The sequence below is a fragment of the Petromyzon marinus genome, chromosome 37, assembly GCF_048934315.1.
Source record: "Petromyzon marinus isolate PM22_M1 ecotype Great Lakes invasive population chromosome 37, UKy_Petmar_22M1.pri1.0, whole genome shotgun sequence".
NCBI classification, from domain to species: domain Eukaryota; kingdom Metazoa; phylum Chordata; class Hyperoartia; order Petromyzontiformes; family Petromyzontidae; genus Petromyzon; species Petromyzon marinus.
The window spans coordinates 20791197-20810594 of record NC_133703.1 but is presented as its reverse complement, the minus strand read 5'-3'; the positions used below and the strand labels follow the sequence as shown (position 1 = coordinate 20810594).

Here is a 19398-nt window from a genome sequence, read left to right as displayed (position 1 = left end):
ATAGAACTACCGGGGGGAGGGGGGGGGGCTACGTGGTGGGCAGCAGAGGGCAGTGAATCAAATTCAATACTAGATTGTATCCAAATCCTCCTGTGACTTAAAACAAAAAGCAATGTATTACTCTTAAGACCGTGTTCTTCTTCACTGTAAAACACGCGGGCCACTGGGGGCCCCTGGTGGTCTTTAGTCCGCCCCCTGACGTGTGGCCCCTGACAATACACAACTGTGAAAACACCCCCAACATTCTGTCAAACTCCAATGGTTTCAAATGTGTGGCGACCCTCACACGCCAATAAGAGGCGGCCCTCTTATCGGCGAAAGTGCCGCCCCCTCTAAAAATGAGTGAAGAACACCGCCGTAAGAGGAGGCAGCGGGAGGCAAAGCGATCACCATCTCTGTGAGCTTCCTCCTGTCGGTCTCCAGCCTCAGCCCCTCCCTCACCCGGGCATCCTTGAGCTCCTCTTCATATGCGCGCTTCACCACCTGGTGCATGCAGCAGCAGCAACAGCAGCAGCAACAGCAGCAACAGCGCATCGCGACGACCACCCATGCCCGTTATAACGCGGTTTCTGACCGGTTGATGACGAACTACTTTCTTGAGTTGCGCGGCTGAGCGGGCGCGATACAGTAAGCGGAATGATACAGTAACGCGGCGGCACAACCTTGGTCATTATTCCCTACATCTCACTGTGCGTGCGTAGTAGTACATCGTATCTCACTGAAAACCTTATCGTTACATTATTTATGGGGAAATTGTTTGGGCTGAATGCGTTTTTTTTCCCAACGCGACACTTTTCAGGAACGCATCAACCGTGTTAAACGAGGACTTACTAGACAAGGGTAGGGGGGTGAATTCTTACATCCCTATGGCTAATCTGAGAACCCATAATGTGCTAAACCACTCCTCACCTAAAACTAAACTCTTTTTATTTTACCAGGTAAGGCCCACTGACCTGTATATCTCTTTCTCAGAAGTGTCCTGGCCCCAAATGATAGCCCAACGAAGTGGCTTATCACGTGGAAATGTACAGCAGCCAATATACTCTAAACGCATTATTCTAAATGTGGAGGGAAAAACCGGCAGGACCCGGAAAAAAAAATCCACGCCGACACGGGGCGGAAGACATGCACACTAAAAATATACAGCAGGCGTCAAGAGTCAAAATCGAAGCCACGACCTCCTGTATACCAGGGCGAGGTAGTTAACATCTCGCCACCACAGCACCCACACCTGCGCTTTGAGTCGCTGCAGCTCTCCTTCCTGCCGCAGCTCCCAGCGCACCCTCCTCATGGGGGCCGGGCGCGCCAGCTGCAGCACCTCCTCCAGCAGGGGGGGCGGTCCCTGTGGAGACAGTCTCCGTGGCGACAACTTTCGTGGCGGTGACGTGGAGTGGGGGCGGGCCCTGGGCGTTGCCGTGGCAACGGTACTCCTCCCTCCCCGTGGGGCTGGTGGTGAGGGACACAAAAAATGTGTTTTCGTAATTTTTTTTAAATAGGAACAGTTACATTCAAAACGAAGGATCTGTCCCCGCTAGTCAATTAAATTTGATTCTTCCACGACACATGCATTTATTATCGCTTTATGCTTCATTTATGTCGTATGTAAGTGGATTAAGGTGACACCCGATGCCACGAGAAGTGGCTAACATTAACCACAATTGTGACCAATTCATCAAAATCACAACTGCCACTTCCATCCAATCTTGATGTTATTATGAAGATAATACCGCTCAACAGGTGAACCCCCCCCCCCCCGTTCTCCCTGGGTACCTCTAGACCCAGCGGATTTGCGAGTCTCAAAAACATCTATGTGATCCTCCAACCCTTATATCCAAAGCGCCGTATCACAGGCAAGAGGGGCGTGCTGCCCAGGGGTGGGTGAGGTCAAAAGCGTCAGTTGCCATTCCGAAATGTGTACACGACTCTTGTATGCCATACGCTATTTGAGAATTTTCACCGATTAAAAATGTACGAATACATAATTCCTTGATATATAATTATGTATATTTCACGTTATATACATTTAATATTACGTGACGAAACACGTAAATTATACGCAATCAACAGTGTATTTGCCACCAAACGGAGCGGCTCTGTATTGAGTAAAAAAAAAATTGCAATCACAATCTGAAACGTTTACAGGGGTGCGTGCGTTACCGTGGGCGCCGTCGCCTTACAGATCAATTGCCTACCCCGCTCCGAGCGTTTGCGAGCCCGCGGGGGCCCTGGTGGTTACCTGTGACAGGCCGAGCGGGGCTGTAGTCCACGGCGCTGTCGCTGTGCCGCGAAAACACCTCCTCCTCTTCGTCACCCCGCGGGAGCGCGGGGTCGCCCGCCCTCCCACACGTCGCGCCCGTCGCCATCCTCAGCGCCTGCGGCACATCGGCGCTCGAGTCTGCTCAACGCGGCCAAGCTCGTTTGTGTTTTTGCTCTCTTTTACTCTACGCTATGCACCACAATACCTTGCTGATCTCGTCAAGGAGCATAAACCATCACGCCAACTCCGGTCGCCCCTCGCAGCGGCGGCTTTTGGGGCTAGCCGTCGAACAAAGACGATCACCGCATCGCGCGCGTTCAGATGCGCTTCTGCGGCAGACTGGATCGCTCTTCCCGCTCTATGTTAGGAAGTCACCGGAGCTATGCACTTTTAAATCTAGATTGAAAACTAATTTCTTGGGAATAGCCCTTTTTTAAGTTTGTTGGCCCTCTCCCACACCTCCGATTAGCATGGTTGGCTACGTACGGTGCAAAAAAAGTTCAACAGATATACATACACCAGCCGTGGCCAGCTGGCATCCCGCGAGCTGCATGCGGCTCTTTAATCCACCACATGCGGCTCTGTCCAAGGCGCATAATCCCAAGAGCTCAATTGAGATAGAATTGGCGAAAAGGGTGTTGAAATGTTTTTAAGAGAGAGACTTATTCTGGCTATTGTAGGTAAATAGCGTCAAACAAATGACTGCATCTCCCCACCACGACTCACCCTGTCCAGCTGCTCCAGCCGGTGCGACAGGCAGTCCGACATCTCACGGAGCTCGCGCTCCGATTCCAGATTCTTGGCGCGCCGGCGAGACAGCGTCTCGGACACCGGAAGCGCGTCCCCGTCAAACAGCCTGCGCCTGCAGACGGCGACGCGCAAAGCACACCCTCATCGCATTACATCTTAGTTGTTCACTTAATTTGGCTTATTCTGCGGTCGAGCAATTTTAATTGTATTTAATTGACATGCGGTGAACACTGTTTGTGCTATTAAACAAAAAGGTGTGCCCCTTGTGTGGATAAAGAGGCTACAGAAAGGACTTCATACAAGCACAGAAGACAGCAAAAAGTTTGACTGGTCAACATATAATATTGTTCTCAATTCCCATCAAACACCGACTAATATGCTAGAAACGAAGAGTGACCTTTAGAGAGCACTGGTTCTTAACCTTGACTGTAGCCTTGCACCCCCCTTTGGTTCTCAATTGTTAATAATATATGTTAATAAATATAGGTTTGATTAAACAAAGTAGTTGTACTTACTTGGTCGTGCTTAATTTGTGTTTCGATTATTTACCTTCTAAAATAATCTGGCATGTCTCTCACCCCCAGAAAGGACATTTTGCACACCCAGGGGGTGCGTGCACCCCAGGTTAAGAACCACTGCTCTGGAGGTTGTGTTAGGCATGTAACGATGTACAGTTTTATCAGACCCGTAGATTAATACCATGATACGTGTACCAAATGGTGCGTATTGCTCACCCATTCAAGTACTAACGAAGGTTGTTTGGAAGCAATGTACAATTTGCAAGGCACAATGCCTTACAACCAAATACAAACATTGCACGTGTTAAGTGTTAAGCGAGTGAGATAGTGCTGAGTGAGTTAGAGGGTGGGTGAGTGAGTCAGCATTGAGTTGAGAGTGATGGGCTTGCGTTGATCGAGTTAGTGGGAGGGTGAGTGAGCGGATGCCGAGTTAGTGTGAGGCGAGCGAATGAGATGGTGAGTAATATAATTTTATGGTATTTCTACATACGTGACTTTACCGAAAAAACCAATGAGTAATTTATGCAGTCACAAAAGCTTTAATTCGTTATAAATGAGTGAATGCTGAGCGAGTGTTCAATGACTCCGTTAGTAGGAGGGTGATTTAGCTAGTGCTTAGTGTAAAGTGAGCGAATAAATGAGTTAAGATGTGAACAGCGCGTGTGAAATTGTGAGGTAGCATGTTTTTTTTTTTAACCAGGCTACAAAGCCACGTTATTAAATATTTAAATCTACAGCTCAGCTATCACCACCGTGACACAATAACTTGGACACAAGAGAGCGGTAGAGCACCTCAACAAGAGAAAAGAACTACACAAAATGTGAGATGAGACGGTAAGAGCAAGTGGGTAAGGCACGGTTCCAACATTACCAACAGTAATCACTCGTGCACCACGCGAGAAGATGCCTATCGGATACCTTCTAAACACTCTTAAATATTAATAAAAGCTCTTCAAGTCATTATTTTAACACAATCATTCCAGAGTGAGGAACGGGGAATAAGAGAGCATTCTCTAAAACCTTGTGAAAATGTTCATGATATGAAATAGCCTTGACTGAGTGGGTGTAAGAGTGTTCAGTTTGTCAGGAGTGGTCCTGGCCTTTATAGGTGCTCGTCAACAGCACTTGCTACGAAAGTCTGCAAGGTTATACTGGGAATCTTTGTCTTTGCGAGTCAGTTAACTGGTTAGTTGAGTTGAGTGAGTGAGGAGGTTTGCGATTTGGCAGGTGAGTGTTGAGTTAGTGATCGGTGTGAGTTTATTGTTAGGCAAGTGCTCAGCTAGTCGTTGAGTGATTTAGTGGCTGATTGAGTTTGCGTTACGTTCTTGTTAAGTAAATGAGTGAGAGTGGCTAAGTGTGATAATGGTTGAGTGAGTGAATGAGTATTATAGTGGGTGAGCGAGTGAGTGAGTGAACGAGTGAGACACTGGGTGGGTTTGTGAGTGAACGAGTGAGATAGTGGGTGGGTGTGTGAGTGAATGAGATAGTGGGTGGGTGTGTGAGTGAACGAGTGAGGCAGGGGGTTGGTGAGTGAGTGAATGAGTGAGACAGTGGGTGGGTGTGTGAGTGAATGAGTGAGTGGGTGGGTGTGTGAGTGAACAAGTGAGACAGGGGGTCGGTGAGTGCGTGAGAGAGTGGGTGGGTGTGTGAGTGAATGAGTAAGACAGTGGGTGGGTGTGTGAGTGAACAAGTGAGACAGGGGGTCGGTGAGTGAGTGAATGAGACAGTGGGTCGGTGTGTGAGTGAACGAGTGAGATAGTGGGTGGGTGTGTGAGTGAACGAGTGAGACAGTGGGTGGGTGTGTGAGTGAACGAGTGAGATAGTGGGTGGGGTGAGTGAGCGAAACACGACCACAGTCGTACAATATTAACGCGCCGTGGCTGTAATTCCAGCAAGCTCAGCGCGAGCGTCGTGCACAACACCTGGACGGGCAGGGGCTCCCTTTCCCCCCCTTGGCGTCGCGCAACTCCCCGGCATCGTATAACGCCTTCGTCATCGTTGGCAGCGCCGACGTCGGCGGACGACGATTGTCAGTGGCCGCGATGGCTTCCCCAAGCCGGGTGCCAAAGGCGAGGGACCTTCTGGTGCCCGAGACATCATCCGTGCGCAGTGACTGTAATGGAATTAAACAAAACATTGTAAGTAATATCTCAACACCTGTACTAAAAAGTCAGCGGTTTGGGGACCTCATTGCGAATTTTTTTTATAAAGCTGACCTCTTTTTTAGCAAATACTTTCATGTTGACGAGCTTAAGAATCGACATAAATTAATGAATGAAAGCACTGTTACACGTTCGGTGGTCAGAGCATTTGACTCACAATCAGAAGGTTATGCAAAGTTCAAATGCTGGTCATGAGGAGTCAAATGAGTCCCTCGTATTATATTTATTAATCTCATCAAGCCAATGTCCATAAAATACGTACTAATTTATGTGAAGTCGAGCATAATTGTGCAATGGAACAGCTTTGGCATGATGATGTGTAATTTGCATCATTGGATCAGTGTGGCCGAGAGAAATGAGGGTCATCCCAGTTCCGGTTTGATGAGCGAGACAAGCTGGCATCAATACCTCATCGCGGCTTGCATTCTGTTGACGGTCTCTGGATGTAGAGTCATCTCCAGTTCTTGCTCTGTCTTCACAAACACAACTCTTGGGAGAGGTGGCCCGCGCTTCCTCCTGCACACAGAAAATGACGGACGAGTGTTTAGTGTAAGTCCAAAGCTCACCAAATCAAGACGTGTTTTAATTAGGAAGGTAACGAAGCAATCTTACAACAAATTTGACAAACTGTCACGATTCTGGGTCAGAATTCGATTCGGGAATCAATTCTATCGTCGCGTTTTCATCATTTTGTTTGTATTGTCTCTCGCTTCTTTGTCTTGTTTGTACAATTTTGTTCACTTAATTCGCCAAAATGTAAGCAAATAATTAACTTACATGTAATTTTAATAAACCATGACCAATGGATTAATACACACAAACATATGGATGAAATGCAAGCGTATTAATTTATTTTTTAATTGATGAATATGCCGAATGTTTTTTTTTTTAATACAGGAAAGCCTCACTGAGGAAACATCAGTCAGAACCAGTCCTGGACCTCCCCACTTCAACCACCACGTCCCCTTCATCAACCAGCACTGGCCGGCATTATTAAATATGGTCGAGCTACTCCCAAGACTGCCATAGCATACGGAGCGAGGCCTCGATCCAGAATTAAATTGAATTGAGTGTAAAAAAAAAATACAATTATTACGATTATTATTCTTACATGTGATGTTCCCACCTGTAAATCGGTCTGACTTTCCGCGTCCTTGCGCTCCGCAGACGAGTCGAGTCCGTCACGGGGACTCGTCGAGGTGCCGTCACCCACCCGTCGCGAGAAGCCCGGGTCTTCCAGCTGCAGCGGAGGCCTCAGCGGAACGGCCGACCCCGCCAGGGGGTCGGCCACCCACGAGTAGCGAGGGTGGACGCCCACATGCCGAGGGCTCGACCCGGCACGGTCGTGCGTTGGGGACGCAGCCGCGTCTTCCTCCAACGGCTCTCGCGGTCTCGCGGCAACTGGAGAAATTCACGGGGGGGGGGGGGGGGGGGTTCACTTCGGTTAACAGGTTGCTACAAATGTGAATGGCAGTCGCATTAGTGAACAGATCTCTATACATGTGAATGAAAGTCGCTTAATATATAAATCTATAATGGAGTCCAGCAGTGTCCAATAACAAAAAAATTGGTACAAAATTTGCTGGGTAAAAGTTACATCCGGACTGAGTGGATTGTGGCTAAAATAAATACACACAGGTGGGGCATATGTTTCAGTGAAGAAAAATAAGCCCTCTATTATTAATATTATTATTAATTCCAGTTGAGATAACATTTATTCATTTCCATGGAAAGTTTGTTTCAAGCACAGTATCAAAATATCTATTGATCATTAACCTGGAGTACATTTACAAGGTAAACCATTTAGTGCAGACACACAAAAAATAAAACACAAGGAGCACAAGTTCAGAAAAACAGCAAAGTACACAATTTAAACACCAAGTGCAAAAACATAATTAATACAATTGATAATATTGTATACAGAAACTATCACCAGTATTTTGCAAATATAAAATCACCGTGTAATTATTTGTAACAAAAGCCAATCCAACTGTGATGATTTTCTTTTTTTTAAAGAAATGACCATATAATCTACGGATGTCTGCCAACCTTGCATGGTGCCCAGCAGACCGGCAGCTGTACCCGGCATGGGTTCTTCCATCCACACGGCCTTGATGGAAGGTGGCAGGGCAAGGTGCGTGGATATGGTGTGCTCGCTCAGAGACGACAGAGAATCCGATCGACCTAGGCAACAAAACGAGCAGAGTCCCACCATTAAATAAAATACACGTCACTTACATATCCCAGGAAAGCCTCATGGCCAATGACAAAGTCACCCAGAACGCACCCTATCTCATCAGAAGCTGAGCAATGTTGAGCCGAGAGTGCTTGGCATGGATGACCATCATGCATGTCAGGTTGATGTAGGCCACGAAATGATGGGGCTACGTGGTGAGCAGCAAGAGGGCAGCACGTAAAAATACATTTTTGTGCTGTACTTGAGGCCTCGTGAAGTGGTGAACATTCACCAAGAGGATGGTGTGAGGACCAAGGTGTCATGGGTTAACAGACCAGGGTGAATGGCAGTGCAGCAAATTACAGTGCTGTTCTGAACTCCCTCACCACAAGGCACCCGGAGGCCCTTATACAGTTGTGGATTTGCAAAAGCGGCCGTAGGTATATACGATGTTCTGCTTGTTGTTGTGAGCACCGTCAACAACCGGCTCACGTTGTAGTCTAGGTAATCCACTACCAGCCATCCAGTAGAATCTTTCATGAGCCTTCTCCATAGAGGTCGATCTTGACACCACTGGTGCCAACTTTTGGCAAGTACTTTCAGTGCCTCATCAGGGTTAGGTTCACACACAACACACGAAGAAATTCCCTCATAAGAAATTACCTGCTTGAAAGAGTCCAGAAGCAGGCACGCGATGCTCAGGACCATGAATCGTTTGGGTCAAGTTGAGATCCCTCTTCTCTCTGTCTGGTACCAGGTCCACGCTGCTCACAGAGACCTGGTCCATAGCAGCTGTAGAACAACCATCATCAGCGGCATCAGCAGTCTATCCACTGCTGGATTAAGGCTTCTTAAATGCAAACGACACCATCTTAGGATCCATTTGCTTAAGAGCAGTGTAGGGGAATAACAAGTTACTGTCATACGATTACCAAAGGTATGCACTGTTAATCCTTTGTAATTACTCTTGCCGAGCATGCATCAGTTAATTAGATCTGTGAAAAAGAGCTCCGTAGCTCATTGGATTCCTCCAGTCTAGATAAAGATTCTGATACATTGTATGTATACCTACGTGACTTTACCGAAAGAACCAAAGAGTATGGATTCCTGCAGTCACGAAAGCTTCAAATCAAGATTGTATACCAAAAACTAACCAAATACATCAGAAGCTTGAGTTAACACTATTCCAAATGTTATTACAACTTCACAATAGTTTATTTTGAAGAATCCTAAATTTAATCAAAATATTGAGAATGTTACACTGGAAATTCGCAATGAGATAATTGTTACATTCTTTCTAAAACCTTGTGTAATCCGTAATCAGATTTTTTTCCAATAGTCATTCTCCCAACAGTATCTCAATCTTATCCCGCCACCCCACGCAACCCATTTTCATAATCCGTAGCAATCCCATTATGAGCGGCCATTCGCAGACATTTAAACAGAGAATTCACTACAGTACAAATTTCGCAAGGTAGCTACAACAATGCGTCGTAAATCTGACCGTCGCATATCCACCCTGACCACTGAACCGCCCACACCTGGTGCAATACTTGTGCATGTTGCAAATAGGTACGACATGGTTAGTCGATCGGCAGGTCGTGTTTGGTGGGGAAGAATAATGGGTATTCTCACCTCTTCCGAAGACGTTTGGCCAGCATGGAAGAAAGAGTAGGCCAAAATACCCCCCTAGGGAGGGTTCTCTAGAACTCCATTTTGTGTGGAGGTCCTTCTACCAGCAGTGGCATGAGCAAGTAATTGCATTCCTGCACCTTTATCATTTACTGCAGAACCAAATAGGATACTGTATCTAAGCTGGACCCAGAGTGGCCAACGTAGAAGTAAGAAAAAGTTTGCACAAAGAAGAGAAGACCAGATGCAGCCAGTGATGAGAAGTAAAAAACTGGCACTATTGGGACACATGTGTGGGATGGACGACAACATGAAAATTTAAAATGTGTTGTTTGGAAAAATGGAAGGAACCGGAAAGAGAGGAAGACCGAACAGAGAATGGCTTGACGAAGACTTAACAGATTGGTGACAGAAAAATGTGCACCACTTGAGCGTATTGACACAAGATAGAGAAACGTGGAAACAAATGACGAAATGTGCAGTAGACACCTACGGCTATCAGCCCATGGATCGTGATGATGATGATGGAACCAAATCACCAAAAAGCCACTTGAAGAATGTGTCAATCACAGAAGACGCGTAGTCGAGGGTCCGCGTTTCGCACCTTGGTTCTCGGTGCGCACGGTGAAGGAGTGTGCAGTCTCGCCCAGCCGGATGAGCTCAGCCGTGGATTCCGTGCCATCCACATCCCAGCTCGGCAGAGACAGGTTCGCCGACGGGTGCGCACGGCTGCAGGTGAAGGCAGGCCTAAAGTTAGGGTTACACATTACAGGTTGAATGTATCTTCGACAAAGCCAAAGATACCATTATTTCATGGGGTTGGATGCTCAAGATTGTATTTTCGCCGTGTCTAAAACCTAACCGGTGTAATAACGGTGTGCCTCTTGTGCGTCGACCCCATGAAGTTACAACTGATTCCAACATCGCACATGGTAAAAGTGTGTGGCTCCCTTAGTAAAGCTAGCAAGATTTAATGGCCCACCAATAGAAGGGCTATACAGCCCGGTTGGTGCTGGCTTGACTCGGTATGACTGCTGTGGGAATCCAGGCCTACCCCCACTTTCCTGGTTCTTGAATTGAGACAGCTGGATTTTAAGTCGTCATGGGAACGTGGCAACAACCGCCTAGATACATAACTGCGGACGTTATCTTGATTTTTTTTGGGGTTGTAGGTTTCTTAAAAGGGGGTCAAACAGAATGAACCGTCGGGCAGCTTGCGGCACTCACTCTGGAATGGCAGCTCCACCGATCTCCACCCTGGAGGCTCCACGCTCACGATCCGGTCCGAGGTCTTCTCCCAAAGCGTCATGGACCACCACGAGATCTTCCTTGGAGAGCAGGACATCGTCATCGCCTGCAAAGAGAAATCACACACGTAAACCGGTTCAGTCATAAAGTCCTATTTTATATAAACTGCATATTATTTTGCTAAGCCAAAAAAGTCCCATAATTGCGCGAGTTCGGCTGTTCGGATTTTCTTTCTCCACATTTTTTTTTATTCTGTGCCTCTTCTCTTGTCACACCAAGTATCCCCATATCGTGTTTTACTGCATCATTGGATCTCACCCTCAGTTCCCCCCCACCCCCCAACTCCTTTTATACTCCATCAGTGGTATCTCCACAGGCCTTCAAATGCCATCTTTTCTTGTGTTTTCTCAACACACGGCCAAACCTTTTGTCTAGCCGAGAATACCAGCAACTCCTGCCGTGGCTCATCTACCGGCCCACCCCATCATCAAGCAAACTTGAGGTTTAAAGCATGGAATTGTGCGTGGTCTCACAGGCAGATGTGAGCGAGACAAGAGAGCAAACACTGACCACTGTGCTGCGACGAGTCTTCGTCCACCTGCTCAGACAGATAGTCGACAAGGCCATCAAAAATCTCCAGGAGGTTCCGTATCGAATCCTTGTGTCCATTCACGACGTTTTCTCCTGTATGCGTGAACAGACGTCCATCAGAGTCAAAGCGTCTCGGTGTTTTAACAATCAATGCGGAGGTGCTCATTGCTTGTGGCGACCTTGAGCCAGCCAGAGGTGGAAATTCCCCATTCCCATGTCCATTCATGGGGGGGGGGGGAACACTTGATCTCATGCGAGTGGTGCTCTACTCATTTTTACTGAAACTTACGTTGAAGTTGAGGATGAGTTCTGTTGACGTCAAACGGGAATTTGAACTGGAATCTTGCCGACTTCGAGTTGAACATTATAAAAACAAGCCACAGAGCCTGATCCGATACCCAGGTTACATCAACTCAAACTTTAACCAAGCAAAAACGAAATACTGGGTAACTTCACCAGTATAAAAAAATGGTACCCATTTGAGGTGCAATGATTTATTTCTCAGCGATATAGTTACAAATTCAGGGTTGAAATTCGACTCAAGAATCAATTATCTCTATTAATGATGTGTTGAATGTGGCAGCTACTAATGGCTGCAGAGGACATGGTAACCCATTACATACAACATATTCGAATGGGAAAACATCTATTCTTACTCAATGCATTTAGATTGAGCTTAATAATGTATGTTAATCAAGTAAGTGTTTCATAATTACACTTCTAGTACCTATGATATTAGCCAAAATAAATCTAAAATTTGATTGACAATGCTGGGCCAATTACCTCTCGTACCTATAATATTGTGAATGAGAAGGCATCGATCGAATTCAGATCCGCAATACCAATCAATTAACGAATGGCAATGCAATAAAAACCCACCTGTAATGTGTGAGAGGCTGATCTGCAGGTAGTCGAGAGCCAAGGAGTCGATGATGCTTTGAACGTTGTGTGCATCATCCTCTTTGGATTTGGGCACGGCTATTGAATCTGTACAGGCGTGGAACGGCACGGCGACACAACGGTAAGCATTACACTGCCGAGTGAGATTGCTAGTGATCACAAGAGTAAATCTCAAGCATTAGAATTCCGTCAATTCGAGAATTGTGTTTTGCCTGCTCCCCAGGTCAGGCTTATACAGTGAGGGAAAAAAGTATTTGATCACCTGCTGATTTTGTACGTTTGCCCACTGACAAAGAAATGAACAGTCTATAATTTTAATGGTAGGTTTATTTGAACAGTGAGAGACAGAATAACAACAAAAAAAATCCAGAAAAACGCATGTCAAAAATGTTATAAATTGATTTGAATTTTAATGATGGAAATAAGTATTTGACCCCCTCTCAATCAGAAAGATTTCTGGCTCCCAGGTGTCTTTTATAAGGTAACGAGCTGAGATTAGGAGCACACTCTTAAAGGGAGTGCTCCTAATCTCAGCTTGTTACCTGTATAAAAGACACTTGTCCACAGAAGCAATCAATCAGATTCCAAATTCTCCACCATGGCCAAGACCAAAGAGCTCTCCAAGGATGTCAGGGACAAGATTGTAGACCTACACAAGGCTGGAAAGGGCTACAAGACCATTGCCAAGCAGCTTGGTGAGAAGGTGACAACAGTTGGTGCGATTATTCGCAAATGGAAGAAACACAAAAGAACTGTCAATCTCCCTCGGCCTGGGGCTCCATGCAAGATCTCACCTCGTGGAGTTGCAATGATCATTAGAACGATGAGGAATCAGCCCAGAACTACACGGGAGGATCTTGCCAATGATCTCAAGGCAGCTGGGACCATAGTCACCAAGAAAACAATTGGTAACACACTACGCCGTGATGGACTGAAATCCTGCAGCGCCCGCAAGGTCCCCCTGCTCAAGGAAGCACATATACATGCCCGTCTGAAGATTGCCAATGAACATCTGAATGATTCAGAGGACAACTGGGTGAAAGTGTTGTGGTCAGATGAGACCAAAATGGAATTCTTTGGCATCAACTCAACTCGCCGTGTTTGGAGGAGGAATGCTGCCTATGACCCCAAGAACACTATCCCCACCGTCAAACATGGAGGTGGAAACATTATGATTTGGGGGTGTTTTTTCTGCTAAGGGGACAGGACAACTACACCGCATCAAAGGGATGATGGACGGGGCCATGTACTGTCAAATCTTGGGTGAGAACCTCCTTCCCTCAGCCAGGGCATTGAAAATGGGTCATGGATGGGTATTCCAGCATGACAATGACCCAAAACACACAGCCAAGGCAACAAAGGAGTGGCTCAAGAAGAAGCACATTAAGGTCCTGGAGTGGCCTAGCCAGTCTCCAGACCTTAATCCCATAGAAAATCTGTGGAGGGAGCTGAAGGTTCGAGTTGCCAAATGTCAGCCTCGAAACCTTAATGACTTGGAGAAGATCTGCAAAGAGGAGTGGGGCAAAATCCCTCCTGAGATGTGTGCAAACCTGGTGGCCAACTACAAGAAACGTCTGACCTCTGTGATTGCCAACAAGGGTTTTGCCACCAAGTAATAAGTCATGTTTTGCAGAGGGGTCAAATACTTATTTCCCTCATTAAAATACAAATCAATTTATAACACTTTTGACACGCGTTTTTTTGGATTTTGTTGTTGTTATTCTGTCTCTCACTGTTCAAATAAACCTACCATTAAAATTATAGACTGATCATTTCTTTGTCAGTGGGCAAACGTACAAAATCAGCAGGGGATCAAATACTTTTTTCCCTCACTGTAAGTGTAAAGACAAACGTTTTATTTTCCCTCCCGTCAGCTAAAGATCGATGGCGAGGCCGAATTCACTCCAATTAGCTTTTGTCTGTGCTTTCCTTTATTTGTTATTGCAGTCAAACCCGAAGCCTTTCCATTTCAATTTCATAGTTCATGACATCATTTCCATACAAGTCTATGACAGACCTCAACAAATGAACAATCAAACAACTGACACTTTTCACGAGATCTGCACTCTCAGGACAAGGCAGGATGACGAAAGGACAACGGTCGTGTGCGGAAAGGCGTCGGGGGGGGGGGAGCTGGCGGGGGGGGGGAGGCACGTTTCACCTGTGACGAAGCAAATTTAATGCTTCTCAGAGCTAGAATATATGGAACACGATGGTTATTTTGTGCAGTCACTGGTCACCAAGCTGCGAGAAACGGCCATGCATAGGACCCCATTTTGATCACCGCGAAGTGGGGCACGTCTTTACCTGGCACCTTCTCCCCGAGCGTGGCCTCGTAGATCGCCACGAACACATTGGCGTCGCACTCGGCCAGGCGCCGCACGCGCAGGTTCACGTGGCAGCGCCTCAGCAGCTCATTCGCCACACGCACCCACTCTGCACACCGCCGTGGGTTGGCAGAAGGGGCGTAACAATTGACCGATTAACCGTGGATTCTTGAGGTGTTGGAAGAAGCCCGCAATGGTGCGTGGCGAAAGCATGACAGAAAACATGCACAACATGCAGCCTAACCGGGGAGAGCACGAGCGGCTGCGAAAACCTAGTGCTAAATAAATTGTTCATCTCATGATGTACATGTGAACTCGCAGCTGAACGAGGGCCTCTCTGCGCCTCCACAGATTGTAGCCGTTACTTGACTATAAATCAGCATGCGGCCAGTGCAAGGTTGAAGGCGGCCAGCACAGATAATGGAAAAATAAGTACAGTACAACCATTGATTTTGCCGCTGCTGCTATAACTAGAGCTAGTGAGCAGCGTAACATTACCTTGTGTCATGGTGTGGCCAGGAAGAAAGCAACATAGAACTACTGCTAAAATCCCTGCAGAAAGCACGCTCATTGGTGCACCGTTTATATGCCCTGAAAATAGATTTTCCCCGTAACAAAGCAAAAATGAACACTTCTCAGAGCTAGAATATAATGAACGTGATGGTTATTTTGTGCAGTCACTGTGACAAATCGCCACGCACAAGACCCCTTTTCAAGCACAGGTGGCCGAAACCTGGATTCAGAGCCAGGATCTCAGCAGTGCCAGCTTAGGGCTAGCTATTATATACAGTAGTCTTAGACCTCCGAGTCACTCACCAGGACACCTCCCACACGACCATATTAATGCAGCCCGTTCTTTGTGCTGTTGCAGTTGCTAAGCAAAGGGCCGGGGAGTTTATCCGCCCTGCTGTTTATTCATTTAACAAAAAGCAGCAGCAGAGGCAAGAGCTACGGCAAGGACGGTAGGCAAGAGGATAAACGCTTTATGAGCTTAATGGTGATAAGATAACCATGTAAAAAAGGTGGATAAGGATCATCATCATCGTCGTTTTCATCAGCTATGATCTATCCACTGCTGGAAGAAGTCCTTCCGAAGCTGTGAGACATAAATTAAAAACACTAAGACAATGGAACGTATGTTTAAATATAGCAGAAAGAAGGGTGGAGAGGTACAAGCTTGAAATAAGATTAAGACAGAAAAGGGAAATCAAGGATTGTAGTCAAACAAAATAACTGACCGATTCATTTTCATCAACCATGATCTACTCCTGGAAAAAAAAGCCTCTCTCCAAGAAATCTGTCGCTCATGGTGTAATGATATAAACTTTCAACAAAAAAAATATAATTTCAAAACCAAAAATACTCAATTACACTTCGCTCCATTGGCTGATAGCCATTCTGACAATTATTTTCTAGCAGCATTCGTTTAAGCCAATTCAATTGCAGATCAGAATCATATAAAATTGATAGGCTTTTTATTACCATAGTTAAGTACTATATATGAAAAACTGTTGAAAAACATATTAGGCGTTTGTAAAATTGTGTACAATACATTAGCATGTGATGTCACCACACTAACATGTAGCCTTGATAAATCCATTGCTGAATAAAGCCACCCCAAATCCATTGTTTATTTTAATGACACATACCAATACAATTACGTTTAATAAACACACACACACAAATAAAACACATTCATATCGGAATAAAGGGCAATTCCACTGGGAGTAATGTTTCAGGCCAACTGACACATTTCACTCCAAAAGCATAACTTTATAAAGTATTATAATATAAACCCCAATGGATTATCTCATTGTCACTTGTCAGAGCTCCTGGCGCGCAGTAGTTACAAGGGACGGGTTTTAACTAACCGACTGTCCACCCACAGGCTGGTCGCCTTTGTGTGGTGGGGTAAAGCATGGGCAACTCCTACCTCTTACAAAACGTCTGCTCAGCCTTATAAGAGCATCCCAACATTGACGCTGAATATGGTGGGGGTGCTCTCGATTAGCTCCCTCTAGTGGAGGCCCCTTCCGCCAGCGATGACACGAGGCAAGCAATTGCAGGGCAGCGCCTTGTACCTCGCGCGGTATTCACATTGCCGCCACCGGAGCAGCTATTGCGCGCCAGGCATGGGGAGGGGGGGGGAGGCTTTACATTTCCCACTTCGCACAAGCGCCACGCGTCCTCACCCTCGACTCAACAGCATCGCGCTTTAGGAATAGGTTTTACCCTTTTAACTGGCACAAAAACTGACACCTTTATTCAAGGCATCATGTTTGCAATAACCACAACACAAGCAGTCAAAATGCAAACAAAGACAACTTTGATGATAATAATATGCACTGTCCTTGAATTTGATTGGTCCACACCCGAGACGGGTAAAACCTATTCCTATATCTTGTTACTGGCAAAGGAGGTCTCATAATGTAAAAGCATCGCGCTTATGAACAAAAGTGACACACATTGCGCCCGTGGACAAACGAAACATCTCAAGAAAGACTGAAGTGTGCGTGGCTGCTTGTGTGAGAGTGTTTAAGCCGAGCGGCGGTGTAGCGGCGAGCGCGCTGCACCTACGGGGGTCCCGCTCACGGTCAACGCCAGTGACAATTATCTGGGGCCTCCCCTAGGTCGACTCAGCCTCAAATTAGCACACGGTGCGGTGTGTAGACATCGCTACTGTGGGAAGACAAAGGCGGTCGGGCGTGGTGCTGGCCACCCACCTCCTTCGTGTGCCGTGCCGGCCTTCATAGGCGCAACTCGCGAACAGCACTTGCCCCTACAGTATGTTAAGGCTACACGAGGGATCGTTGATTAATCCTCGGGGACCGCTAAATGACAGCTTGCCCCCTCACCAAAAACCCCACAAAGATTGCAGTTACTGTGAAGCGTGTCTTTAAATCGCCTCACGGTCATCAACGAAGTCCACGGGCGCTGTTCGTTATAAACGCACGGGTGGCACCGTAGTTGGGTCGCGACGACGTTGCAAACGCGAAGGGATTCGCCCATCGCGACACTGACCGATGTTTGTCTGACTTCTATCGCCTTGATAAAAATAATAATCATATCGGCTACCGATCGATCGACCGACGCTTCGCCTCACACGCTTACAAAACACACGGCTGCAGCGGCGGTAGCTGCAAATAGCCGTCGCGTGTACGCGTTGGAAGGTTGACGCTCGCGAATTAACAGCAAGCCGTGAGTGTGCGCGACCGAGTTGTATGGCTATATCAACGTTAACGATGAACGTTAAAGAGTTTAAATCGCCGTCTTCACAAACCCGCGTCTCCGCTGCCCTCCATGGCTCCCTCCGTGTTCAAACCGTCTCGCGCTCCCATTGGCCGGGCGGCCCGTGACGTCGTCAAATATATACCTTGGCCGACGTCACCCGTGAAAACGCTGGCTGCCGCAGGATAAAAACGTCACACGATAACAGGAACGCCACAGCACAGTGACGTCTCTGATAATAACACGAACATCACAGAAAAACGAAGGCTACAGCACAATGACGTCACTCACGATAACACGAACGCCACAGCTTAATGACGTCACTGATGATAACACGAACACCACAGAAACACGAACGCCACAGCACAATGACGCCACTCACGATAACACGAACGCCACAGATTAATGACGTCATTCGTGATAACACGAACGCCACAGAAACACAATCGCTACAGCTGAATCACTCGCGATAACACGAACGCCACAGCTTAATGACGTCACTCGCAATAATACTAACACGACTAAAACACCACAGCAAAATGGCGTCATTAATGATTAACACGAACGCCACAGAATGGCGTGTCTACGTAAAACAGGCATACCTCGATATACGGAACAGATACGTTCCTGAAGTTATCCGTAAAGCGAAATTCTGCATATCGAACCTTATTTTCCCATTGAATGCCGTTCTATAATTGGAGTATCCTTACTACGGAAATAATTTCGGACCTGAGACGAAATAAATTCACATTTAAGATTGCAGCAATGTTTTTAAAAGCAGATATTTAATGTAAAATTTACACTTTTATGATAACATTAAATATTAATGATGTATTGCTTCACCCCCCCCCCCCCCTTTTGAGAAAGCAAGCTCGAATTCTGTCGAGATTTGTCAATTAATACACCCGCTTCCAACCGCGTGAATGCTTCTAAAGTTACATATTTTGCACTTCCGCAATCACTTGCACTTAATAGCCTCTTTCTAGACAGTTACCTTCTTTAACTGAACAACATGAAGCTTGTTTTGACAGCCTCCGAGTTATTTGTGTACACGTCCGCGTGTTATTTCAAGCGGATGCTTGTGGCCGCACTATGTTACGATGAGTTTATTTTCTATCGTGATTTTTTGCTGATTTTTATCGGAAGCAAGCGTTACGTAGCACAGAGACAAATATCCCCTATATAGTATTAACAGACGATCGGGAGCAAGCGTGGTTATAACAAGTGTCACGGACACGTGCACGTGACCATTGACACCTCGCTTATTGATCATCGATACACTGCTGGGCTTGCTCGTCACGACACAGTCGCCGTGCCGTCACAATCATTTGACAAGAGCACATGTATTGAGTTGTCTGTATTGAGTTGCTGTGTGTGGTGGCCACGAGAATGATCGAGAATAGGGGCGTGGCCAGGTGATGTAATGGTACAGTGGAGTCAACCTGTAGCGCGAGTCGTCCAGGGCAAGCGAGAAGATTCTGGAATAAGGGCGTGGCCACTTGACAGGGGCGTGGTCACGCACCGTATGTAAGGGAAATGCGTGGGAGACTCGTGGTGACTGTTGCAGTGTGGTCTTCGAATGTCCAAAGTTGAGCACGGGGCTCCTTAA

At 46.5% G+C, this 19398-nt stretch overlaps 1 protein-coding gene across 3 annotated transcripts in view; it reads right to left on the bottom strand.

The window, feature by feature from the left end:
• Positions 1-17947, bottom strand: part of CEP95 (centrosomal protein 95) — a 29575-nt gene extending 11628 nt beyond the window's left edge. The window contains exons 1-15 of one of the 3 annotated variants that reach the window (XM_032967189.2): positions 17842-17947; positions 14542-14670; positions 12214-12321; positions 11314-11427; positions 10723-10849; positions 10100-10242; positions 8527-8655; positions 7737-7871; positions 6814-7088; positions 6096-6203; positions 5448-5638; positions 2984-3119; positions 2237-2372; positions 1232-1446; positions 391-483 (exon numbers count right to left, since the gene is read on the bottom strand). In XM_032967189.2, coding sequence (XP_032823080.1) covers positions 391-483; positions 1232-1446; positions 2237-2372; positions 2984-3119; positions 5448-5638; positions 6096-6203; positions 6814-7088; positions 7737-7871; positions 8527-8655; positions 10100-10242; positions 10723-10849; positions 11314-11427; positions 12214-12321; positions 14542-14670; positions 17842-17899 — 2097 coding nt within the window. In that variant the 5' untranslated portion in view covers positions 17900-17947. Of the gene's footprint in view, positions 1-390; positions 484-1231; positions 1447-2236; positions 2373-2983; positions 3120-5447; positions 5639-6095; positions 6204-6813; positions 7089-7736; positions 7872-8526; positions 8656-10099; positions 10243-10722; positions 10850-11313; positions 11428-12213; positions 12322-14541; positions 14671-17284; positions 17462-17841 lie in introns of those variants that run through there. The other 2 variants (XM_032967190.2, XM_032967191.2) reach the window with 2 other exon arrangements.
• Positions 17948-19398: the final 1451 nt, after the last annotated feature.